Source organism: Perognathus longimembris, chromosome 17 (genome assembly GCF_023159225.1).
Source record: "Perognathus longimembris pacificus isolate PPM17 chromosome 17, ASM2315922v1, whole genome shotgun sequence".
NCBI lineage: Eukaryota > Metazoa > Chordata > Mammalia > Rodentia > Heteromyidae > Perognathus > Perognathus longimembris.
Genome location: NC_063177.1, coordinates 16,216,646 through 16,243,979, shown reverse-complemented (window position 1 = coordinate 16,243,979; position 27,334 = coordinate 16,216,646). Strand labels below are relative to the sequence as shown.

Genomic DNA, 27,334 nt, shown 5'->3' with positions numbered 1-27,334 from the left:
TATGTAGAAAAAGCCAGCAGTGGCACTGTGGCTCAAGTGGTAGAGTGCTAGCCTTGAGTAAAAAGAAGCCAGGGACAGTGTTCAGGCCCTGAGTTCAAACCCCAGGACTGGCAAAAAAAAAAAAAAAAGAAGAAGCAGACTTATCATGCACACTGTAGGCATTCAAGTGCATGTGGATGCACATGGAATGCCAGTGGCTGAGAATACTGCAGATTGGTGTGATGTCAGTTTTTCTCAAAAGGCGCACATGATACTGGTGTGCCTTGAGATGCTCATCATTACAATTTCCTCGGTCTTAATTCATTTTCAATGCCTCCTACATTTCATATCTTCTTGATAATTAGGCAGTAGTCCATGATGTTGTATGTGTCTTGTGCTCACTGTTTTTCTAGTTTTATGGACTTCCATACTTTTTTCCCTTTTTTAACAACAGGAATGTTACTTGCTGCTCTGCCCTGCTAAATAAACTTGAAGCTAATTTCCTTTTTCTTTTAGGACAGTGTAAGAGGAATACACAACCAGGTGCTGAAATATTCATTTCCTCACTAAGAACTAACATAAATAATCTTTTGTAACGGTAAAACTGAGGCTGATTGTCTTTTTATTGGGGGCGGGGGGAGGGAGGCATTACTAGAGTTTGAACTCAGGTCATTTACCTGATTTGGCAGGCACTCTAATCACTTGAACCATACCCCAGCCCTTTCATTTTCTGACAATAAAACATATTGAAGAATAAAAAAGAACCTGAAAAATAATCTGAATCACAATAAAAAGAATTTTGGATAAATTAGATAATCTATGCCTTTTCTCTTTTCTCTCTTTTTTTTTTTTTTTTTTTTTTGCCAGCCCTGGGGCTTAGACTCTGGGCCTGGGCACTGTCCCTGGCTTCTTTTTTTGCTCAGGGCTAGCACTCTACCACTTAAGCCACAGTGCCACTGCTGGCTTTTTCTATATATGTGGTGCTAAGGAATCAAACCTGGCTTCATGTATGCGGGGCAAGCACTCTACTACTACATGCCTTTTTAAAGCCTTCCAGTGAAAGAAATTCTCGAACATCTTCACTGTGAAATTTTCTTACACCTAACCCACACCTGAACCACTCCAACTGAACCATAAGTCTATTTATGTTACTAGGACTCCATAAAAAGAATATATAGTATCTAGACTAATATTTAAATGCAATAGAGTACTCTACTGATGGATGTCTGTCTGTCTGTCTGTCTCTCTCTCTATATATATGTATATATATGTAAGGTCCACCCTTGGGAGGGCTCTATGCAGATTCCCCCGCCTGTTTAAGTCTGCACCAAGTACCTGTGTTACCTAGGTAACTGGCACACCTGGAGGCAGTTACCTACCCCTTCTTTGAGGTCACATCCAATCCACCTGGCCATACCTCCTGCCCCTGCCCTAGATAAGGCCAGGCCTTTCGGTGGTTCAGCCCTCCTCTCCAGCCAGCATTATCTCAGCCACCAGCCAGCAGTTCCGGAATAAACTTTTCTCTCCTGCCTGAATACCTCGTGCTGTCCTCCTTTATTGGCTACCTACTTTAATAAATCTATCTATCTATCTATCTATCTATCTATCTATCTATATCTGTATCTATATGAATATAGATATAGATATGGAATATACCGCAGATTTTCTTGCCAGCTGGTTTTGAACAGCAGTGTAACTTGGGCTCATTGCACATATACACACACACACACACACACACATACATATAATATGTTTATTGTTTATGTATTTATACTATATGGGTTTGCACCTTGCTAGGCAAGCACTCTACCACTTGAGCCATGTTTCCAGGTCTCTAATTTTTTTTTTCTTGTGCCAGTACTGGGGCTTGAACTCAGAACTGTATGTTCTCTCTTGGCTTTTTTGCTCAAGTCTGGAGTCCTACCACTTGAGCCACACCTTTACTTCTGACTTTTTTTTTTTTTTTTTTTTTTTTGTCAGTTGTGGGGCTTGAACTTTGGACCTGGGACCTGTCCCTGAGCTCTTCAGCTCAAGGCTAGCGCTTTACCACTTTTGAGCCACAGCGCCACTTTCCATTTTCTGGTGGTTAATTGGAGATAAGAGCCTCACAGACTTTCCTGCCTGGGTTGGCTTTGAACCATGATCCTCAGATCTCAGCCTCCTGAGTAGTTAGGATTACAGGCATGAGCCACAGGCACCCACCTTTCACTTTTGACTTTTTTCTGGTTTTTTTTTTTTTTTTTTTTGCCAGTCCTGGGCCTTGGACTCCGGGCCTGAGCACTGTCCCTGGCTTCTTCCCGCTCAAGGCTAGCACTCTGCCACCTGAGCCACAGCGCTGCCCCTTCTGGCCATTTTCCATATATGTGGTGCTGGGGAATGAAACCAAGAGCTTCATGTGTAGGAAGGAGGCAAGCACTCTTGCCACTAGGCCATATTCCCAGCCCCATCTGGTTAATTTTTAGAGATGAAAGTCTCACAAATTTGTCAGTAGACTGGTTTCAAACCTAGTTCCTCAGATCTCGGCCTCCTAAATTGCTAGAATTATGGGCATGAGTCAGCACTTTGTATTTTTTTGTTGTTCTTGTTGCTGTTTTTTAAATAAATTCTTCTTCCCAGACCCAAGGTCCCAGCTTTTTAATAACAGTTGTAGCTTCTTCCCAAAATTCTTCCAAAATGTGTGTTTAAATATGAGAATTTTTATCTGGGCATTTGTGGCTCACACCTGTAATCCTAGCTACTCAGGAAACTGAGATCTGAGGATCTCAATCTAAACCATTCCGATACTCTTATCTCCAACTAACCATCAAAAAGCTGGAAAGCTCAAGAAGTAGAGTGCTAGCCTTGAGCAAAAAAGCTCAAGGACAGTGCCCAGGCCCTGAATTCAAGCCCCAGAACTGGTACCAAAAAACAAAACAAAAAAACAGAAGGGGGGGGGGAAAGGAGAGAGAATTTTTAAAAGGGGGAAATAAAGGTATGATTAACACTTAGCCTGATAAAATATTCTGAAGTATGATTTGTAACTTTTTTTTTCCCAGTCCTGGGCTTGAACTCAGGGCCTGAGCACTGTCCCTGGCTTCTTTTTGCTCAAGGCTAGCACTCTACCACTTGAGCCACAGCACAACCTCTGGCTTTTTCTGAGTATGTGGTGCTGAGGAATCAAACCCAGGGCTTCATGCATGCTAGGCAAGCCACTCCACCACTAAGCCACATTCCCAACCTTGATTTGCAACTTTTTCAATCCCCAAACTCACTACCAGAGCAAGAAACAGCTAAAATGATTTTTCCCAATAATAGGCAATTTTATAACACCACCCCCCCAAGGAACATCTGGCCTGTCTGGAGATATTTTTAATCTTCAGACTGTAGCATGTGAAGAGTGGTACTGGCACATAGCTGAAAGGACAGGATGCTGCTAAACATCCTTCAAAGCACAGGCCAGCCCCCTACAACCAGGAGTTACCCAGCTCAAAATGGAAAATCTAAATAAAGACAGAAAGAAGAGAAAACATGCAGTGAAAAGGCAGTAAGAGTAAGGAAGAGGAAGATGAAAAAAATGAGAACTAAAAAAAGAGAGTGAGATAAGGGGTAAGAGCACCTTTTAAAGTTTTTTTTATTATTATATCACAACACTATTCCCTGCTATGATGTATTCATCCATTTCACAACTGCAGCTTTACATTACTCACCAATGAGCAGGCTTGAGACTACTGTAACCTACTGACATACCGGATCCTTTATCTCCAATCTTAAAATGCCATATGCCATGCACTCACCATTCAATAAAGTTAGGAAAAAACTCAGAAGGATCATGCACGGCTTGAGGCTAGCCTGGGAGACGCAGCAAGTTCCAGCCTAAACTACCTAGTCAAGCTCAAAACAAAACAAAACACAACTCCTTCCAGAGTAGAGCTTACAATAGTGGCAGCTAAATAATGCATATGGTTTATTTTCCCTAATTAACTTCACACCTATTTCTACTAATAGAGATTCATCTCTTGGCATTTGTCTAATTCCCCAAGTCATTTCAAAATCCAAACTGCCCTTGAAATGGCCATTACTGTCACACTTGACCAGGCTGATGCCAAACAATACATACATACATACACACACACACATACACACACACACACGCATGCATACATACAATACATACATACAAACAATATATATGAAGCATACTTTCCATTTCAACACCCACAGGACAGCATTTCTTCAAGCAGGACAGTCTTTCAGCTTCTCAAAAGAGTTAAATAGAGCCAGGTATCAATGGCTCAGGCCTGTAATCCTATCTACTCAGGAAGCATCTCAGGATTGAGGTTCAAAGCCAGCCCATGCAGGAAAGTCTGTGAGATGCTTATCTACAATTAACTGTCAAAAAATACCAGAAGTGACCCTGTGGCTCAAAGTGGTAGAGCACTAGCCTTGAGCTGGCCCAGAGTTCAAGCCCCATGAACAACAACAAAAAGAGAGTTAAATACAAAAGTATGTGGAAACTGACATAGTTCCTATTCCTTCCTAAGGAAATCTAGCATTACAGATAAATTTACAAATTTGTGACAGAAAGTGAAAGGGGAACACTGTAATGAGGATTTATCATCAAAAACAAATCACCTTTAAGGGTAACTCACAAAAAATTCTCCAACTCAGAAAAATTAAAATCCAAAATAAAGCCAGGTGTGGTGGTACACACCTGTAATCCAAGCACTCACAAAGCTGAGGGAGTAGAATATTAAGTTCAAGACCAGTCTAGGCTCCAGGCAAGACACCAAATCCAAAACAGAACAAATCTAACAACCAACAACAACAAAAAAAAAAACCTATCTTGGGAGCACCATCATCTCTTTTTCTTCACTATCTCTTAACTAAGAAAGTCCTATACTAAAGATTCTTGGCATACATTGGCTTTGTTGTGAAGGCATCTTCAGGCTTTAGAATAATGAATTTTATATTTGGAGGAAGAACTCTTTGCATTCTTAATAAAAACTTAAATATCTGGCAAGAAGGGGGAGTCTGATCAGGTACATTTTATGCATATGTAGACATGTCAAATTGAAACTCCCTTGTAAAACTGATGCTAATTTAAAAGATGTGTGTAGGGAAAACAATCTTTTTCCACAAAATTAAGGTATGAAGTAGTAAGGTTTTCCACATACTACCTTCCCTGATATTATATGTAGATCCATCCATGTGGATGACAAAACCATGGAAGTTTTGATATTTATTAACACCAGTAGGGCATAGGAAACGGCTCAGAAGGAAGAGATATGTCAAAAGAACATAAAATAAAGAAAATGTTCCTCTTGTCTTTGAAGGAAAATGAACAACTTTTTCCCAAGGAGGTCCCCTGTTAGCTGCTCCCAGAGGCGCACATACACGGCCCCCCAAGGGCTCACCAGGGGCTGAGTTGGAAGGCAGAAGAAACAAGAAACCCAAGCAGGTAAGAAGAGGAGGTTAGGAAAAGACTGTCCTTAAAAAGGGGTTTTAGACAAGGTACAAAAAGATACAGAGCAGGGCACCAATGGCTCATGCCTGTAATCCTAATTACTCAGGAGGCTGAGATCTGAGGATCATGGTTCAAAGCTAGCCCGAGCAAGAAAGTCTGTGAGACTCTTATCTCTAATTAACCACCAGACAACCACAAGTGGTGCTGTGGCTCAAGTGGTAGAGTACTAGCCTTAAGCTAAAGAGCTCAGGGATAGCGCCCAGGCCCAGAGTTTAAGCCCCACAACTGACCAAAAAATAAAAAATAAAAGAGGGCTGGGAATGTGTCTTAGTGGTAGAGTGCTTGCCTAGCATGCATGAAGCCCTAGGTTCAATTCCTCAACACCACATAAACAGAAAAAGCCAGAAGCAGCACTGTGGCTCAAGTGGTAGAGTGCTAACCTTGAGCAAAAAGAAGCCAGGGATAGTGCTCAGGCCCTGAGTTCAAGCCCAGGACTGGCAAGAGAGAGAGACAGACAGACAGACAGACAGACAGGAGAGTAATAGTTCCCAAACTTCATGAGTACTGCAGTAGAGTGAAGGGATGAGAAGGTGGAGGCCTCTAAGAATTCACACCCTGTGCCCTCAGTTACAAACACAGTCTAGTTGCTAACAATATTAAATTCCAAAATGACTTGTAATGTAGGAAAATAAAATAAACATCCTGCACACTTACCCAATCCGGGTAAACAGCTTCCCATGGGCATGGAGAAAACTGAGGATGAACCTTTTGTTCAGCTGCATGGGAAAAAGGGAGAGGAGAAAACAATTAAACTTTCCCCAGTTTCCTGTTACTGAACAGAGTCCCCAGTGACACAATAACCTGGCCAGGGTCTAAAGGGGTGGGCACTGGGGATGGGAACCAAATGGACATGCCCAAACTCTCACAGAAACCCAGGGCACATGCCCAACAGCTGTTGCTCAGCTGAGCCAAGACTATAACAGGCTTGGTGAGCAGACAACACCCTCTGCTGGTAGTGGTGCCTCTGTGCAGGAAATGAAGCTGTAAACCAGACCCAACTAACAGAGAAAATAAAGTCCTGAGAGTCTATTTCTCTCTGGAATCTAGATGCCACTCTGTTCCATAAAGGAAACTTTTACAACAGCAGGATAGTAGTAATTTAGAAGAAATCCCTAATCTTATTTTCTTTTTTTTTTTTTTTTTGCTGGTCCTGGGGCTTGAACTCTGGGTCTGGATGCTGTCCCTGAGCTCCTTTTATTCAAAGATAGCACTACCACTTGAGTCATAGCATACTATTTCTGTGATTTAATTTGAGATAAGAGTCTTACAGACTTTCCTGCTCAGGCTGGCTTGGAACTGCAATCCTTAGATCTCAGCCTCTTGAGTAGCTAAGATTACAGGCATGAGCCACTGACTCTCAGTTTCTTTTTTTTCCCCATCCTTGGTACTGGATGCTGTTCCTCATTGGCTAGCACTCTACTAAGTAAACCACATCTCTAACTCCTCAATCTTACTATTTTTTTACAAACCCAGGAAAGCAAAATTTTTCTTTAATAATTAGGGATAGTAACTACTAAACTAGCTCATCAAATTGTATTTTACTTGCTTTTAAAAGTGGAGTTCAACTTCTATGCCTGAAGCACTCAAGTGTCTAAAATGCATTGAAGATAGCTAGTAGAGACGGTAGCAATGGCTATTTTCTCCAGTTCTAGTCAAATGTTCTATGTGGGCCCAAACTGGAACCAGAATTTGGATTTTTATATGAAATCCTCTGGCTTTTAATATTGGCTTCTAATTTTAAAAATTTAAAGAAACAAAACAGTAACAACAAAAAGCATATTTGCCAGCCATCTCTGGCCCATGTGCTACCAATTTACCATCTTTGTCCAAGTTTCTTTAAAAAAAAAAAAACTACAAGAAGGGAATGATGAGGCTTAGTGGTAGAGTACTTGCCTAACATGCATGAGGCCCTGGGTTCAATTCCTCAATGCCATATCAGCAAAAATAAACAAAATTAATAAAATTATTAAAAAACTATTTTCATCAAAACTAGGAGATCTCTCTGGGCATAATAAAGGAGAAGGGAAAAATTGAATATAATTCCAAAGAAAGTAAAGGCAATTTAAAGACTAAATGTTACTATCACCTTCTCTATTTTCCTAGAAGCAACATGCTCAGGACCTTGTTTCCTAGCAGAAAGACAGCCACAGTTTTAATTCAAGAAGGTAGTTATGGGGACTGGGAAGGTGTCTTAGTGGTAGAATGCTTGCCTACCACCCTTGAAGCCCTGGGTTCGATTCCTCAGCACCATATAAACAGAAAAGGCCAGAAGTGGTGCTGTAGCTCAAGAGGAAGAGCAAATAGAAGCCAGGGACAGTGCTCAGGTCCTGAGTCCAAGCCCCAGAACTGCCCCCCGCCCACCCAAAGGAAGGTAATTACTAGCGCAAGGAACAGTCCAGTAGCCCTGGATAGTTCCCAGGGCCTCCAAGGTAAGGGTATATCCTCTTCTGGTTTATCCCCCTGCAGACTAGAACACCAATTAAAAAAAAACAAACACAAAACTACAGTCATTCTAAGCCAGTGGCTCCATGAGACACTTATTTCAACCACCAAAAATAAGAACTGTCACTCAAGTGGTAGACTGCCAGCCTAGGATAAAAAGCTAAGGGACAGTACCCAAGCCCTGAATTCAAGCCCCAGTACTGGCATCAAAATAACAAAATAATGGTGATGATGGAAGGACTTAACAATAAAAAGTGAAGTCAAAAGCTGGGCACTGATGGCTCATGCTTGTAATCCTAGGAAATGGAGATCTGAGGATCACGGTTTCAAGCCAGCCTGGGCAGCAATGTCTGAGAGACTCTTACCTCCAATTAACCACCAGAGCACTAGAAGTAACACTGTGGCTCAAGGTGGTAGAATGCTAGCCTTCAGCACGAAAGCTCAGGGATAGCACCCAGGTCCTGAGTTCAAGCCCCACCGAGGGAAAAAAAAAGTGAGGCCAAGGTGGGTGCCATTGGGTCATTTTTGTAATCTTAGCCACTTAGAAGGCTGAGATCTCAGGATTTCAATTTGAAGCCAGCCTGGGTTCAAGCCCCACAATTGATCAAAAGAAAAAAAAACTACATTCTCTCTCTCTTCTTTTTGTGTGACTAGGTGCTGTCTCTTAGTTCTAGTTCCAACTTTTTGGTGGTTAATTGAAGATAGAGAGGCTCATGGTCTTTTCAGCCTAGGCTGGCTTCAAACCACAGTCCTCGAACCTCACCCTCCTGAGCCATCAGCACCTGGCTCCATCTCTCTTATATAAATGCTACTATACAAAAAGTCACCAATAACTTCAATATTGAATTTAGTGGACAAGCCAAATTTGTCTTTTTTTTTTTGCCTTAAATGAATTATACTGATCAGCTATTCTAGATTCAAACAATGATCTATATAGCTGAAACACTCAGAATAAGGCTTATGGGACCTGTCTAACAAGTATGAGGCCCTAAATTTAAAACACTAGGACAGCTTAAAAAAACAAACGCACCCTTGATATATGACTGTTAGGTGGGGGTGGGGGGGACAGTAAAGACCAGGTCTGTGAAACAAAAAACTTCTTGTCAAATGATATTTCCACAGGTTTGGGTCAGCGACCTCACATTATGTATCTAAAACCAAACAACTACTAAACATAAAAAGGTCTAAAATAGACCTCTCAGTGGATCACAATAGCTCAACAGCTATGTATATATGATCATATAAGACAAGGATAAGCAAACTCTATTGTTGACGGAAGTTCTAAGTGAATTTCCTTTGGTGTATGCCACATGGCTACTGTTTATGATTTTGGTACACTAGGTATTGTATATATGCCTACCTGTTCTAGGGAAGGGAAAGAAAAATGAGGGTGTAAGATATCACAAGAAATGTACTCAATGCCCTATTATGTAACTGTACCCCTTTTGCACAACACCTTGTCAACAAAATTTAATTAATAAAAAAATTTAAAAAACAACACACAAAACCTCAGGATACTTAACTGAAGATTCTCCTTAAGATAACTGAGTTTGGGCCTAGGGATACTAGGTTTCCATCAGTAGAAAGGAAAGGTGAACTGCTGCAAAACAAATTGTTAATTGGAATGCTGATGTTGGCAAAAAAACCCTGGATTAGAATTTAGGTATCTAGGTCAACTTGTAGAAGATGGTCAGCAATATAGACTTTCTCATCAAACATACTTGTGTTATGCTTATGTTCTATTAACTCTGTCATGTATTTACCTGCTGTGAGATCTCAGTGAATAGACTAAATTACCCTAAGTCCCAGTTTTTTCTCCTTTCCTTTCCTTTCCCTTCCCTTTCTTTTCCTTCCCTTAGCACTCCTCCCTTCCCTTCCTTTTTCCTTCGTTCTTCCTTCCTTCCCTCCCTTCCCTTTTCTTTTTCCTTTCCATTTCCCCTCCTTTCCCTCTGCTCATCCCTTCTGCTTCTTTGTTGTTTTTTGTTGTTGTTGTTGTTTTTTGCCAGTCCTGGGCCTTGGACTCAAAGCACTGTCCCTGGCTTCTTTTTGCTCAAGGTTAGCACTCTGCCACTTGAGCCACAGCTCCACTTCTGGCCGTTTTCTATATATGTGGTGCCGGGGAATAGAACCCAGGGCTTTATGTCTATGAGGCAAGCACTCTTGCCACTAGGCCATATTCCCAGCCCTGTTTTCCTTTTTGAAATGGGGTCTCACTATATACCCTAAGCTGCCTTGACCTCAAGGTCCTCCACCCTCATCCTCCTTAGTGCCATCTGCCCAGCTTCTTACAACTTTTTTCATAGGAAAGATACAAATTATTTCAAAGGTAAAAATATATGTTCTCTCTCCATTCCTATTTTAACTCACTTATCCTTCTTCCCATATCCATCACTAGACATGCATGAGTTAACTCATTCATAATTGGGAGGAATACTTTACAAAGTTAGGTGTATGTACATGTAAAGGGTACTTTGGCAGGAATAAAAGAATGTTACTAACCTAAAACCAACCCCTATACCCCAAAATAATCCTAACATTTAAGCAACTTTAAATGGCAGTTAGAACTTAAACCCAAGGCAGGCACCAGTGGCTCATGCCTGTAATCCTAGCTACTCAGGAGGCTGAGGTCTCAGGATCATGGTTTGAAGCCAGCCCAGGCAGGAAAGTCCCCTGAAACTCTTTTATAGCTCTCCCCGCCACCCCACCCCCCACCCCCGGCTGAGGACCGAACTTGGGGCCTTGTGCTTGCCAGGCAGGCACCCTTCCGCTGAGCTAAATCCCCAGGCTCCCCTGAGACTCTTATCTCCAATTAATCACACAAAAATTTGAAGTTGCTGGGTGCCAGTGGCTCTCCCCTATAATCCTAGCTACTCAGGAAAGTGAAGTCTGAGGATCTTGGTTCAAAGCCATCCCAGGCAAAGAAAGTCTGAGAGACTCATCTCCGATTAATCACCAGAAAACCAGAAGTGGCACTATGGCTCAAGTGGTAGAGCACCAGCCTTCAGCTGAAGAGCTCAGGAAAGCACCTAGGCCCAGAGTTTAAGCCCCTCAACCAACAACAATAACAAACCAACTGGAAATGGTGCTATGGCTCAAGTGGTAAAGTACTAGCCTTGAGCAGAAAGAGGCTCATCGCTCAGGCCCTGAGTTCAAGCCCCAAAACTGACAGAAAGAAAGAAAGAAAGAGAGAGAGAGAGAGAGAGAGAGAGAGAGAGAGAAAGAAAGAAAGAAAGAAAGAAAGAAAGAAAGAAAGAAAAGAAAGAAAGAAAGAAAGAAAGAAAGAAAGAAAGAAAGAGAGAAAGAGAGAAAGAGGGAGGGAGGGAGGGTTGGTTTCATTTCCCTTAACCTCAGAAAAAGAACTGGTAAACTGATTTAATGAACAGTTTTGATGAAGGAATGAATGAAAAGCAGTTCAAGTTTTCTTTACTGATTGTGGAAGAACCTTGTATTGTTTGAAAGGAGAATGCCACCAGGAATAAAGCAGGAGCTCCAAGAGGTTTTGGAACATCAGAGTTCTATCTATACTTCCCCTTAGATCTATACTTCCCCTTAGGGCAGTAAATAAGGCCAACTTAATTTGCTAATATCTACTTAAACTATCTAATAAAAAGTGGGTTTTACCAGTTGAAACCATTTTAAGAAGAGGGGAGAAATAAGAGAAAGTGAAGAGGGAGGGGGTTGATGGGATGTTATCTGCATAATATAGAATTGTTACAAAGTACCCTTCTTTGTATAACTAGTGTATACTAACAAATCTTTTTTTTTTTTTTAAGTGGGCCTTAGGGCTGAAACTATGGCCCATAGTGGAGCTGTGGCTCAAGTGGCAGAGTGCTAGCCTTGAGTGCTCAAGCCCTGAGTCCAAGCTCAAGGACTAGCAAAAAAAAAAAAAAAAAAAAAAAAGTGTGCCTTACATTGTCTATTTTTGCTTTTTGGTGGTTTTTGTTGTTTCTTGGGTCTTTTTTCTTGTATGTTTATCTGGGGGGGGGGGGTAAAGAGCACACAGAACTGGAGGGACAAAAGGTGAACAAATGCAGCAGTGGTACTTAGAAGACACTATTTTAAAATGAACTATACCGGGGTTGGGAATATGGCCTAGTGGTAAAGTGCTCGCCTCGTATACATGAAGTCCTGGGTTCGATTATTAAGCACACATATATAGAAAAAGCTGGAAGTGGTGCTGTGGCTCAAATGGTAGAGTGCTAGCCTTGAGCAAAAACAAGCCAGGGACAGTTCTCAAGCCCTGAGTCCAAGCCCCAGAGCTGGAAAAAAAAAAAAAAAAAGTGGATGTGTTAATATGGTCCCATAATGATTATGATCTTGCTCTGCAATCAATAGATCTAGCTTCAATAAAGTTTCAGCAGATTTAAAAAATAAAATAAAATAAAATGGGGACTGGGGATATGGTCTAGTGGCAAGAGTGCTTGCCTCGTATACATGAAGCTCTGGGTTCGATTCCCCAGCACCACATATACAGAAAATGGCCAGAAGTGGCGCTGTGGCTCAAGTGGCAGAGTGCTAGCCTTGAGCAAAAAGAAGCCAGGGACAGTGCTCAGGCCCTGAGTCCAAGCTCCCGGACTGGCAAAAAAATAAAAAATATAAATAAATAAATAAATAAATAAAATAAAATGAACTATACCACTTGTGGGCAGGAACTGTGGGGGAAAAAAAAACTTGGAGAGAATGAAGGAACGAGTGACAATGTCCAAAAAGAAATGTACTCATTACCTGACTTGTGAAATGGCAACCCCTCTGTACATCACCTTTATAATAACAATTTAAAAATATATTTTAAAAACTGGGCCTCAATGTATCATTTTCAACTAGTAAGAGTGAAGGGAACTTTCAGGTATGCACACATTTCTCTCTGATCTTCAGAACCACTGATTTGCTTTTAATCTGAAAGTATGTCACCTTAAAAAAATAGTTCCTCTTTGTTATTACCAATAATGTTTCAATTTGGAAAGGGGCTACAACAAATTTAGACGCATCCAAGACGTAAACCATATTATCTAGAGGGAGCAGATTCATCATACATTGTCAAAATGGGCCATAAACAACATCTACACCTGACAATGTGCTAGCATAAAGGCAGACTTTTAGAGAATTTTTTTCATTGCTGAGGATTAAGCCTAGGGTCTGTATATGCTATGTTACAAAGTAAATTCTGTCCTGAGCCTTTTTTTTTTTTGAAGGAATTGTGTTTTGTTTTGCTTTATTTTTTTTTATTTTTATTTTTTTGCCAGTCCTGGGCCTTGGACTCAGGGCCTGAGCACTGTCCCTGGCTTCTTCCCGCTCAAGGCTAGCACTCTGCCACTTGAGCCACAGCGCCGCTTCTGGCCGTTTTCTGTATATGTGGTGCTGGGGAATCGAACCTAGGGCCTCGTGTATCCGAGGCAGGCACTCTTGCCACTAGGCTATATCCCCAGCCCTGTTTTGCTTTATTTTTGAGACAAGGTCTAGCTATGTAGTCCAAGCTGGCCTAGAAATCGCAATCTTCCTCCCAGAATCTCCTGAGTGCCAGGTTTATAGGCTTACAATTCACTACACATGGCATTTGGAAAACTCTTAGCTGATGCAAAGTTCACAGTCAGAAAAGCCTTAATCTAAGTTTCCTCATTCTCTAACACACCACCATGGATTGGTTTCCACTTCTGTAATTAAAAAATTTTAAATACATACCTACCTGGTCTTACTCAGGCAGAGAAAGAAATTTGAGTCTATCTGCCTCCAGATCTCCCTCACACATTCACATGCTGTATACCAGAAACTAAAATTGTTTCTTGGGTGCAGCCATGAGAGGTAGTGCTGGAATCATTAAAGTGCCATCTCCTTAGCTCAAATCTGAAACTAATTCACTTTGGACTCCTTAGCTATGTCCAGAGATGCTAAAAGCAGCTGGAAGATCTCTAGAATGAAGTCTGTCATTCATTGGCTATTAGATTATGAGTTTAGGATTGTGGCTTAATGGTAGATTGCTTGCCTAGCATGCATAAAGCCCTGGGTTCGATTTCTCAGTACCACATAAACAGAAAAGGCCAGAAGTGGCACTGTGGAGAGAGTGGTAGAGCACTAGCCTTCAGCACAGAGAGGCTCAGGGACAGTGCCCAGGCCCTGAGTTTAAAGCCCCAGGACGGGCCAAAATTTATTTTTTTTTTTACTCCAACTCCCTAAGTAGCCAACAGAAAAACAAAAATAACAATGAACAACAAGAAAACTCCCACAGAGGCTGGGAATATGGCCTAGCGGCAAGAGTGCTTGCCTCCTACACATGAAGCTCTCGGTTCGATTCCCCAGCACCACATATATGGAAAACGGCCAGAAGGGGCGCTATGGCGCAGGTGGCAGAGTGCTAGCCTTGAGCGGGAAGAAGCCAGGGACAGTGCTCAGGCCCTGAGTCCAAGGCCCAGGACTGGCCCAAAAAAAAAAAAAAGAAAACTTCCACAAACTTTGGTCTTTTTAAAATCCATTCTCTGATATGTTTGATTCATCTAATAAAGTAAAAAGGGTACTATAATGGGATGTGAAAGAACTCATGGAAAAGGCAAAGGATTGATGGGGCTTAATAAGAAGTAATAGAGGGATGACTATGACCAAAGCGTATTATGTGAATGTATGAAATTATTTATTTATTTTGGATTGTTCCTTAACTGATTTCAACCACTGACATTACCTAATGCAGAACTGAAAGGATAAAATAAAATACAAATTAAAGCATATTGAAGAATGTTTTATATAAAGCCCTAGAAATTATTCCTCAAAATTATTTCTAAGTGCTTTATGAACCTTGGAACAAGAAAGGAGGAAACAGAAATCTGTTCAGTGGCAGCAATACAACACAACAGGATGGGATTAGAAAATATGCACAATTTCAATCTCTGAATAGTTGTTCCTACTTCAACATAGTTGTGTAAAACAACACAATGTATCATTTCAAGAACAGTTAAGTGTTCAGTATTAAAAGGACTTCCAACATACATTTGTAAAGTGTATTTGAGAAGCATAAACATTATCAACTCTTATTAGAAAATTTATTTTCATATACACCAAACAACTTTGTTGTATGCACCGAACAAAACAACTTGGTTGTTTCAAAAAGGGAATTCTTTCTTAGATATGTGATGACACAGGTAAAGATCATCTGTTTTGGACTGGAGGCATGACTCAAGTGTCAGAGCACCTGCCTAGGAAGCACAAGGCTCTGAGTTCAAACACTAGTACCTTGAGGAAAAAAAAAGTGAGAATTCCTGTTGGTAAAATGCCCATCTATCAGTCTCTGAAAAGCCTGAAATCACAGGGTGGCAGAGGATGTGATCACACTGGTAACTTCCACTTAACATCCTTCATCCCTGTGTTCTAAGCTAGTAAGACAGGGTGCTTCATGCTGAGAAGCTTCTAGTTCAAGAAGATACAAACAGTATACAAACTTGCCAGCTCCCCACTTAAGTTCCAAAACTTATGACAAGGCCTACCAATCTAAAGGTGCTAGGAGGCATTATGATTTCCTTGCACTACTTCTAGGAGAGATGATATCTAAGGGAACAATAAAGTTAGGAAGGGGGTCCTGGCACACAGAATGTGTAAACTTATTAATAAAACACAATCAATAAGAGAAAAGTTATTTGTTAATATTTTCAGTATTCCTCTTTTTAGAATTTAGATATAGGAAAAGAAAACAGCACAAGAGGGCCAAGAAGCATGTCTCAAAGGCCTATTGGAAGGAAAAATGACATCAAAATCCATCTTCTTTTTTTTGGGGGGGGGTGTCTGGGGCTTGAACTCTGGGCCTGGGTGCTATGAAGTGTTTTTATTTCTGTTGTTGTTCCTTGCATTCCTGGCTTCTTGCTCACAACTGGAGCTCTACCACCTGTTCCATATCTCCAGTCGAGCATTTTGCTAGTGATTTTGGAGACAAGAGTCTCTCAAACTTTATTCTGCTTAGGATGGCCTAGAACCAAGAGCTTCCAGGTCTCAGCCTCATGAGTAGCTATAATTACAGGTATGAGCCACAGCACTCTTTTTTTTTTTTTGGGGGGGGGGGAGTCTCATTATGTTGCCTAAGTTAGCCTTAATACACTTTTTCTGTTTGGGGGGAAATTTCTCATAAGATGAAGTTATATGGATTTAAATTGCAATGTAATAAATAAACTGTTGAAACATAGCCACATTCATTCACATGCTGTCTATGGCTGCCTTTCACCCTACAGAGTTGAATAGCTGCAGCAAAGGGTAGGTATGGGTACATGACCTACAAAGCCAAATATTTACTATCTGTTCCTTTATAGAAAAAAAATCTCATCTTGGGGCTAACACAGGTAAAAGACAGTGTCTCAATTTTACTACCTGTCCCACACCTGAAGTCTACCATAATGTACTGGAAACAGCTGTGGTTCTCAAGGATTAACTAACTAGAAAGAGGAACAATGTGGAGGAGTATGGTTTAAAGGAATCCATACCCCAGGACATTTTAATACCATCCACCTCTAACCACCTGAGGAAAACTCCCAATTTCAGCATTCTTTCCAATGTGATAGGCCACAAATGTATGATTCCAACTAAAAAGTACTCTTTCTTGCCAGTTTTTGTGCAAGTTCTATCCTATTCTTTGATAGCACAAATACACCAAATACCCAAGACTGCTGCTGTCAAAGCTTTTGAATTCAAACACTACCAAGACTGTTGATGGGCTCTCCAGCTTCCATATTAAAACTACTATATAGGGCTAAGTGACAAGGTGGGAAGAAAACACATAGAAACCTAATAAAGACTTCACTAAGGCCAGAGACTTCCTGCATGTTTCCTAAAACATCCCTAATCAAGGGAGAGTGCCAGATTAAGATTTATGAGTCCCCTAGACATGGCCTGACAATCTGTAGCAAACCACCTCAAAAGTGCCACCAGCTTAACATCTCAAGATTTGCAGAAAGAAAGTTCAGCCAAAGGACAACACTGTTACTCTGACTGGCTTACTTTCTGAATGACTGCTTTCTGACTCATCTTATCTCAGTGCCTGGGAACTCTCATGCCCATCTAACCCAAACAATAGGAAACCTGGGACATCTTGTGTCTCCACTGAGACTCCTACTTGGTGATTAGGTTAGGCAACCAGAAAACAGTTCTCCTCCAAGGGCATATACTCAAGCTCAAAACCTTCTTATGAATGAATACATCAATAGAATGTAAGAGGATGGTAAGGTCCTCCCCACATTGTTGTTTGTTCGTTCATTCATTTATCCAACAGAAACCTACTATATATCTTCTATGTATAAAACACTTAACACAAGCTAAGAACCAGATAGAAATAATCCTTGTCTTAGATGAAATAAACAATTATAAAGTAATTTGATTAGGAAAAGATAAAATGCTACGTATATACATGACAGAAACATCAGAGAACTCTCAGAAGAGAACTGGAGTTGAAACCTGAAGGTTGAGAAAATTAATAAATTGGCTTTGGAGGGGTGTAAAGGATCTTGCTTCAATGTTATAAACAAAGGAAAAAGCATTAAGTGATGGTCCTAAGAGTGGGCTGGCATAGCTAACAGACTGATTCTGAAAGTGAGAAGCTGGAGAGGTAAGCAGGACCAAGTCATTGAGATTCTTGTTAAAGTTTCATCTTATAGTCCTAGCAGAAGATCACAATAGCTCAATAGCTATGTACATATGAATACATAAGATGATGCTAAGCGAAATGAACTGAACTCCAAATTAGGGAAACAGGTGGTTTATCATTGTTATGTTCAATGTACCATGTGAAATTATGCCATCTTCTTTGGCCTTTCTTCCCCATGGTTTTACCCCTAATGTCACTAACTGATTTTGGTACCCTGGGTATTGTATATACATTTATCAGAAGTAGGGAAGGGAAGGGGAACATCAAAATGGAGAGACAAAGGGTAAAAGACGAACCAATGCAACAGCAATACTTACAAAACTGCATGTGTAAACCAATTGTCAACTGTGGGGAAGGGGGAGGGAACTCGGGAGGAGAGAAGGTGGGAGAAAAATGGGGAAGGAGGTAACAAGTTTGATAAGAAATGTACTCAAGAGGGGCTGGGAATATGGCCTAGTGGCAAGAGTGCTTGCTTCTTATACATGAAGCCCTGGGTTCGATTCCCCAGCACCACATATATGGAAAACGTCCAGAAGTGGCGCTGTAGCTCAAGTGGCAGAGTGCTAGCCTTGAGCAAAAAGAAGCCAGGAACAGTGCTCAGGCCCTGAGTCCAAGCCCAGGACTGGCCAAAAAAAAAAACAAGAAAAAAAGAAAGAAAAGAAAAGAAATGTACTCAAGGGGCTGGAAATGTGGCTTAGCAGTAGAGTGCTTGCCTAACATGCATGAAGCCCTGAGTTTGATTCCTCAGCACCACATAAACAGAAAAGGCTGGACATGGTGCTGTGGCTCAAGGGAGCAAAAAGAAGCCAAGGACAGTGCTCAAGCCCTGAGTAAAAGCCCAGGACTGGCAGGAACAAAGCTGAATTTTTAATCGTTCTGGCAATTAAGAAAATGTAGGGGTCTAGGGGCAAGAGGAAATGCTAGAAGTCAGGAAACTAGGCAAGAGGTTGTGGTTATGGTAATGGAGTTGGAGAAGAAAAAGAGATAACTAATCCACACGTTGTCACCATCCTTGTCCCTTAGTCCTAGTAATACTGAGTTCCAAGTAATACTGAAGGAAAAGAGTCTTTTTTTTTTTTAATGCCAACACTGTGGCTGGAATCCTGGATCTTGCACTCTGAACTTTGCTTTTCTGCTCAAGGCTGGCTCTCTACCACTTGAACCACACCTTCACTTCTGACTTTTTGTTGGTTTAATTGAAGATAAGTGTCTCAAGGACTTCTTGCCTGAGCTAGCTTCAAACCTTGATCTTTAGCTCTAATCCTCCTGAGTAGTTAAGATTCTAGGTATAAGCCACATGCATCAGTATGAGTCTTTTTTTAAAAGTCTTAAACTAAATGAAACACTGACTTCATTTTTAGAGATTATTCAGATACTCTTACTTTACTTGCTTTCAATAATATTTTAAGTTGTCTAACATATTTGGTACTTAGTATACACTTACTTCGAAAGATGTATTAAAATATAGGTTAGACAGTGATTAACATATTACATAGGTAATAAATATACACGTACACACAAAAAAGAAAAAAGTATACTATTAATATTAATGTTGTAGAGAAATAAATACTTATCAGTACCTGCAAGAATTCTCATCTCTTGGGGCTGGGGATATAGCCTAGTGGCAAGAGTGCCTGCCTCGGATACACGAGGCCCTAGGTTCGATTCCCCAGCACCACATATACAGAAAATGGCCAGAAGCGGCGCTGTGGCTCAAGTGGCAGAGTGCTAGCCTTGAGCGGGAAGAAGCCAGAATTCTCATCTCTTAGTTAGAGGGTAATTGAGCAAAACTTAGAAGGTATTCAAAGAAAAAAGTGAGGGGCTAGGAATATGGCCTAGTGGTAAAGTGCTCATCTCATATACATGAAGCCCTGGGTTCGATTCCTCAGCACCACATATATAGAAAAAGCCAGAAGTGGCACTGAGGCTCAAGTGGCAGAGTGCTAGCCTTGAGCAAAAAGAAGCCAGGGAGGGACAGTGCTCAGGGCCTGAGTTCAAGCCCCAGGACTGGCAAAAAACAAAACAAAGAAAAAAGTAACACTGGGAATGTGGCTTAGTGGTAGAGTACTTGCCCAGCATGCATAAAGCCCTGTGTTCAATTTCTTAGCATGTACCACATAAACAGAAAAAGATGGAAGTGGCACTATATGGCTCAAGTGGTAGAGTGCTAGCCTTGAGCAAAAAAAGAAGCTCAGGGCTGGGAATAGGGCTTAGTGGTAGAGTGCTTGCTTAGCATTCATGAAGCCCTGGGTTTGATTCTTCAGTGCCACATAAACAGCAAAAGCCTGAAATGGTGCTGTGGCTCAAGTGGTAGAGTGCTAGCTTTGAGCAAAAGAAGTTTAGGCACAGTGCCCAGGCCCTGAATTCAAGCCCTGGGACAGGAGGGAGGAGGGAGGAGGGAGAAGGGAGAAGGGAGGAGGGAGGAGGGAGGAGGGAGGAGGGAAGAGGGAGGAGGGAAGAGGGAGGAGGGGGAGGAGGAGGAGGAGGAGGAGGAAAAGGAGGAGGAGGAGGAGGAGGAGGAGGAAGAGGAAGAGGAGGAAGGGGAGGAGAAGGAGGAGGAGGAGGGAGGGAGGGAGCTAGGGACAGTGCTCAGGCCCTAAGTTCAAGCCCCAGGACTGGCAAAACAAAACAAAACAAAACAAAATCTTATTTCGATAAAGATTTTGATCCTGAGCAGTAGCAGTTTTCATCTGCTACATTCCAGGCCAAGTGAATGGGCCAGAAAAGACTACAGTTAGTATCACAGTAAAAGCCAACATCCTGAAGTGGCCTTCAAAAGGCCCACATTTTCCACTCCTATTGCCTCCAGTTTGGTCAATGAGCATACTCTCACCTTGGGGCCTTCATATTTACTATCTCTAAAATGTTCCTACATCTTTACAGCAAAGTATAACTATCCAAAAAAAATTTTTTAATGATGTCAGGCTTCCATCCCAACATTTTTTATCAGGGCTAGAGCATAGCTCAAGTGGCAGAGCAAGTAAGTACATCTGCCTAGCAAGTATAAGACTCTGAGTCCAAACTCTAGTACCATAAAATAATAATGATAATAGGAATAATAAAAATTTGAAAAATCAAACAGTATACTTTTTAAGGGGGATGTAGGTTAGCAGACCACTTGCCTAGCAAGTACAAAGTCTTAGATTCAATATCCCAACATTGGGGGGAGGGGTGTGGGCTATGAGATTTGTTTCATTTTTTAGTAATGGAATTTGAACTCAAGGCCTCACCCACAGGGCCTTGCACTTGCTGGGAAGGCACTCCATACCTTTGGAGCCACATCCTCAGCTCTTTTTTTTTTTAAGCCTTATTTTTCAAATAGGGTCTTGCCTTTTGACAAATTCAGGGGGACTGGACCATTATTTCCTATTTCTATTTCCTGTATAGCTGAGAGGACAAACATGTGCCATTATGCCTTTAGTTAGTTGTTGAGATGGGAGTTTCAATAACATTTGCTGAGGCTGCCCTTGAATTACAATCCTCCTGATCTCTGCCTCCTGAGTAACTGGGATTATAGTCAGAAGCCACCCTATTTAGTTATTATTATAATAATACTGTGGAACAGGGGCTGGGGATATGGCCTAGTGGCAAGAGCGCTTGCCTTGTATACATGAAGCCCTGGGTTCAATTCCCCAGCACCACATATATAGAAAACGGCCAGAAGTGGTGCTGTGGCTCAAGTGGCAGAGTGCTAGCCTTGAGCAAAAGGAAGCCAGGGACAGTACTCAGGCCTTGAGTCCAAGCCCCAGGAATGGCCAAAAAAATAAAAATAAAAAATAATACTGTGGAACAAAGTATGAAAAGAACTGCTTTTGTTTGCTCTGCTTTCAAAGCATGTTATCACCAAATGATTTTATATATGTAAAAATCTATCACACATATCAGATACATATCATCATAATAATAATGTATTTTGTTCATCACAGTATCGCCAGTAATTCCTATCACAGATGATCAAATACTTGATGAAAAATAGTATTTCCTGTTTTGCTGCTCCTATATCCACCCCTGATTAACAAAAACTACCCTTTGGTAATGTAGAATTACCAATTACCCTTTGGTAATGTAGTGTACTTGCAGTACACTAATTCAGCCTTCATGTTGCTATGAACTCTCTGCCTTAGAGAATGTCTTCTTATGCACTCCTTTCTTTAATAAAATCCCTTTTTTTCCTTGCTTAAGTCTGCCCAGAACTTCTCCCTTCAGGATGAACTGATGCCTTATTGTCCAGGCTCAGAAAACATTTCAAGTACCTTTGTTTTACTGGTTATCACAGCACATCTTAATTATGCACAAACATCTTTCTTTAGACTAGCTCTGACTGATAAGCATCTCATGATTATGGAATTATCTGCATTTACCAATGCAGTAGCCACTAGTCATATGGGGATGACTAGTGTGACTAAGGAATTCAATTTTTATTTCATTTTAGCTAATTAAAAATAGCTAGCATAGCTATCAGCAGAGCTGTAGACTGTGATCTCTGTTAGTGAACAGTTCGTTTCTATTATCTCAGAAATTAGTAATAGGTGATATGTGAGTAAATGAAGTATTAACTCTAAAGATTAGAATGCTCACACAATTTCCAGGATGCTAAGCAACTTGAGCAGAAGAGATACTCTGGGGCTCAAAAAGGGTTCAATCAATGTGAGCAAAGGACTGGTTGCTCTGCTATTCTTTCCAGCTATTAAAACCTATACAGAAGGCATTGTGGCCCCTGACACCTTGTTTTAACTGTTGGACTGCATTTATTAGAAATTTGGGGATAACACCCCCCTATGGACAGTTTGAATTTATAGTGCTGGCTTGTACTTAGGAGTTAAAAGTACCAAAGCCAGTCACTGATAGCTCATACATGTAATCCTAGCTACTCAGAGTGAGATTTGAAGGATCACAGTTCAAAGCCAGCCCAAGTAGAAAAGTCTGCAAGACTCCATCTCCAATTAACCATCAAAAAGCAGGGTTGTAGTTGTGGCTCAAGTGACAAGGTGCCAGCCAAGGTGCCAGCCATAAGCAAGGAAGCCAAAAGAGTATGAGGCCCCTGAGTTTAAACCCTAGTACTGCCAACAGAAAAAAAAAGTACTTCAAATACTTAAGCACATTTTAGACATGAAGGTCTCAAGTTTTCCCAACTGAACAATATGAATGTTTACTATTCAAACACCTTGATAATAATAGTCAAACATCTGTGGCATGTTCCATGCATAGGGAAATATTCTAAGCACTTTATTCCTAATAACTCATTTCACCTTGCAACTATCCTGTGAGAGTACTACTACTATTATTTTCATGTTACAGATGAGGAAACTGAGCACAGAGAAGGTCTGGCTCCAGAGATCATGCTTTTCATCTTCAGTAAAGACCAAAAACTAAAGAAACCTCAAACACAAACCACCAATGGTTCTAGATGTCATTCGCTGAGACTACCAGGCCACACCAAATGAGTTTTGCAGATTAAAAGAAGTGGATACTTCTAGCCCAAGTAATACAACACAAGTAGGTAGAAGTACTTAACAAAAATGTATTGTTGAAAAATGCCAGCAAGACAGTGGAAAGATAAAAGTGAATAAAAGTCTAATTTTCATGACAATAAGATAGTAACAATAAAAATTAAAACTATAACATTTTTCTAGATAAACCCACCATCTTGTTGACTGATAAGGAAAGAGTCAGAGTTGCCAGCACCAATGGTTTATGCCTGTAATCCTAGCTACTCAGGAGATGAGCTCTGAGGATCACGGTTCAAAGTCAGCCCAGGCAGACAAGTCCATGAGACTCTGACCTCTCATTAACCACCAAAAATAAAAGTCAGAAATGGAGCTGTTGCTCAAATGGTAGAGTGCCAGAAACAATACCCAGGCCCTGAGTTCAAGCCCCAGGAGACACACACACACACACAAAATATGTATTGCTATCAGTAAAGGACTCTTCACAGCACAAAAAAAAAATATTTGAAACAATCTCTGCCTACCTAGCTACCACAATAACACAGGAAAACCTTTAAGTCTCTCAGGAAAGGGAGGAGCAAAAAGAAATCTTAGAACCAAAGGAGAAGGAGGCTTCAGTTTAAGGCACATGTGGTCACTAAAATAATTTCACAAACTACTCAGCTGTGGGCACCAAAAAGCAAATAACCAGCACACAGGGAGTGCTGGCAACCTCATACAAGTTTCACATTTAAACAAGGCACCAAATAAGGGAAGGATTCTGGTGCATCAACTCCTAGGAAAAGTGTTTCAAGTTAAAAATGGCTATTCAGGTTTGGATGTGAACCTCTGTATCTGCTCTTTATCAAAAGAAGCAACTCTACCTCACTGGCAGCTAACAGCAGAAAGAAGAAAACTTAGAATAAAAATGGATTACACAGCCACAACAAGAGTCTAGTACAGCCTGTCATTTACCTTGACACCAAAGACAAAGTTATATACAGAAGTTCTGGGATTCCACATCTGACCTGAAATAAGCGTGTGCAGGTGTAAGCAGGCCACAACGTTATTCTCTCCCCTCAACAGCCACATTGTTCAAGATTATTAAGGTCAAGATCATACTTTTGATTGAGATTCAGTTCCAAATAGTGAAGTTAGTGACTAAACGAAAGGCCAGCTTCCAAATAGATTTTTGTCCACCTTATCTTTTCCTACACCCAAACTATCAATTAAAAAACAAACCAACACAAATCACAGGTGATTCATGCTGGTAATCCTAGCTACTCAGGAGGCTGAGATTTCAGAATCAAAGTTCAAAGCCAGCCTGAGCAGGAAAGTCGTTGAGACCCTTATCTACAATTAACCACCTAAAAATGAGAAGTAAAGCTGTGGCTCAAAGTGGTAAAGCACTAGCCTTAAGCAAAAAAGCTCAGGGATGGCATCCAGACCCTTGAGTTTAAACTCCAGACCAGCATGCAAAAAAACCCACATATCAAACACCTTTTGAATCTCTCTTTCATCTTTAATTTATCTTCCAAGTTTCTCATTCATTATTCTTATCTTCTCTTAAGCAAAATCATTCTTTACATGGATATCAAAAAGCAAGGAAAGCATGGAGGATGAGTATCAACTTCTTCCTAATTTATTTTCCTGTGTTCTGTCCCTGTTACTGTTACCATTAAAAGTATAAGAAAAATTTGGGTATAGATTTAAGATGGGAGAAAAGAATGAAAATGACACAAGTATAAAACCACAAGTGGGTTGGGAATATGGCCTACTGGTAAAATGCTCATCTCGTATACATGAAGCCCTGGGTTCGATTCCTCAGCACCACATATATAGAAAAAGCCAGAAATGGCACTGTGGCTCAAGTGGTAGAGTGCTAGCCTTAAGCAAAAGGAAGCCAGGGAGGGACAGGGCTCAGGCTCTGAGTTCAAGCCCCAGGACTGGCAAAAACAAAACAAAACCACAAGTACACTCAGTTTGTAACAACTTATCTTTTTTCCTGCCATACATTACACTGCAACTTCTTCATATATGCAAACCACCACCAAAATTTGAACTCTTGAGGTAGTGAAAAGGTGACTGTACTAAAAGTGTTTCACTTTGCCCCATATATGCTAACCCCCACCACAATTCTAACTCTGATATAGTAAAAGTTTAAAATTTTGTAGCTGTTAAGCTGCATTGATGTTAAATATCAAATCTACCCTTATTTCATGGGAGTGGAAAACAGGAACAAGATAAATTTGCTAATGGAAAATTTTAAATATTAAGAATATATTCCATAACATCTGCACTGACCTGAAGGGACAGCATCTCATGGTACTAAGGGCATCTATTGATGCCTTATTCAGCTTTCTGACATATGTCACTTTTAGGTATTTTAAACATCATACTGTTTTACAGATCTCTCCAGAACTGCACAGGAAAACTTGCCAAAGAAATTCCTCAGAGAAAATGTCAACTGCCTCCAAAAAAAGTTTACTTTACAAATTAGGACCTCACATCAGAGATTTGTGGTACAGGTCAGTTCAACATTTCACTAGAGAGAAGTAGGTTTTAGCATCTTTACCAAGAAACACTCAAGAAAAATGCAAATGTAGATTCTTACCCAGTTTCTTTTTCCTTTGTGCTTCACTGGATACAGTCTTGCTACATATATAAAAGAGCAAGATCAGGACTTATTGCCAATGGTTACAACACAAAGCAGAACCTATTCTTAGGCCAAGCTGGGTTTGGCTCAGAATGCTTCCCAGAATGATGGAAGGCATGACTTCAGGATGAGTCAACTTTAGCTAATGCATAAAATAAAACAGGGGAGAACTATTTGAAGGATTCACTTCTAAGCTTGGATCAAATCAAAAGCCTAAATCTTCTTTGTGATGAAACCTCAGTTCCAAATGAGATAGCATCAGTGTGGACATCTGTACCATGATCTAAGGTATTCCAATGACAGTCACTCAGCTAGGAATTTCAGAAGCAACCACTCTTTGCAGGTTTTCTCTTTTGTTTTTGATAGTACTGGGGCCTGGACCTCACGCATATTAGGGATGTGCTTTTACCACTGAGCTCTATCACTAGATCTTTTGTTGTTGTTGTTGTTCTTCTTCTTCTTTCTCTCTCTCTCTCTCTTCCTTTTTGTGAAATAAGGTCTTGCAGGCCTCCAACTTGTTATCCTCCTGTCTAACTTCCCAAGTGTCTAGAATTATAGGCTTGAACCACCATATTTGGCTTCCATCAATTTTTAACCATACCATGTTTTTTACTTTTTTTTTTGCTGGTCCTGAGGCTTGAACACTGACCCTGGGAGCTGTTCCTGAGGTTCTTCTGCTCAAGGCTAGCCTCTTCTATTTGAGCCACAGCGCCACTTCCAGTTTTTTTCTAAGTAGTTTATTGGAGGTAAAGAGTCTCACAGATCTTCCTGCCCAGTTTAGATTCAACCACAATCAGATCTCAGCCTTCTACTGAGTAGCTAAGATTACAGGCATGAGCCACCTGCACCCAGCCCACACCATGGATTTATCTCTATTGTTCCTTCCTATCTACACATAAAGAACTTCCATTCTTGAAAATTAAGAACACAAGCTATCTTCTGTGACCTTCCTTGTTCACCCAGAGTCAATCTTTTTTCTCTGTATTACCTTGGTGACAGTATATGTTTATATTAGTATACTTGTAACACTTTATTACAAGCATTTATTTATATTATCCATTTCTCTGACTATATTGTAACTCTGAGGAAAGCATCTTTCTACACAAAGTGCCTAATGTAATAATTAACATATAATATTTATGGAAACTACCTAAATAGGAACAGGTAATCAGAGATAATCAGAATCAGAGATCATCAGAGACTGCTAGCTAACCTGAGAGGGCGTATTACAACTGAATAAACAAGTGAAGAGAGAAAAATGTTCATATGAAACTGTAAAGCCAACTTGGACAACAATGGATCTTGCCTGTAATCATAGCTATGAGAAGCTGAGAACAGGAGAACTGCAGTTGGAGGCCATCCCAGGCATCAACACAAGACTCTCTTCTCAACCAGGAAATGGACACAGGGGCACATGCTTGTCATCTTAGATATGTGGAAGGCTGAAACTGGAAGGATCTCAGTTCAAGGCTGGCCCCATGGAAAATATAGTTCTTAAGAAGCAATTTCAGGGGCTGGGGATATAGCCTAGCGGCAAGAGTGCCTGCCTCAGATACCCGAGGCCCTAGGTTCGATTCCCCAGCACCACATATACAGAAAACGGCCAGAAGCGGCGCTGTGGCTCAAGTGGCAGAGTGCTAGCCTTGAGCGGGAAGAAGCCAGGGACAGTGCTCAGGCCCTGAGTCCAAGGCCCAGGACTGGCAAAAAAAAAAAAAAAA

General features: G+C 40.8%; 1 protein-coding gene across 2 annotated transcripts in view; it reads right to left on the bottom strand.

Annotated features, from left to right (window-relative positions):
• The window catches only part of Smg6 (SMG6 nonsense mediated mRNA decay factor), a 249,996-nt gene that overhangs the window by 183,437 nt on the left and 39,225 nt on the right, over positions 1-27,334 (bottom strand). The window contains exons 1-3 of one of the 2 annotated variants that reach the window (XM_048365166.1): positions 24,876-24,881; positions 15,932-15,937; positions 6,137-6,198 (exon numbers count right to left, since the gene is read on the bottom strand). Coding sequence is in view for 1 of the 2 variants with exons in the window: in XM_048365165.1 (XP_048221122.1) it covers positions 6,137-6,198 (62 nt within the window). In the remaining variant the exon portion in view is untranslated. Of the gene's footprint in view, positions 1-6,136; positions 6,199-15,931; positions 15,938-24,875; positions 24,882-27,334 lie in introns of those variants that run through there. The other variant, XM_048365165.1, reaches the window with a different exon arrangement.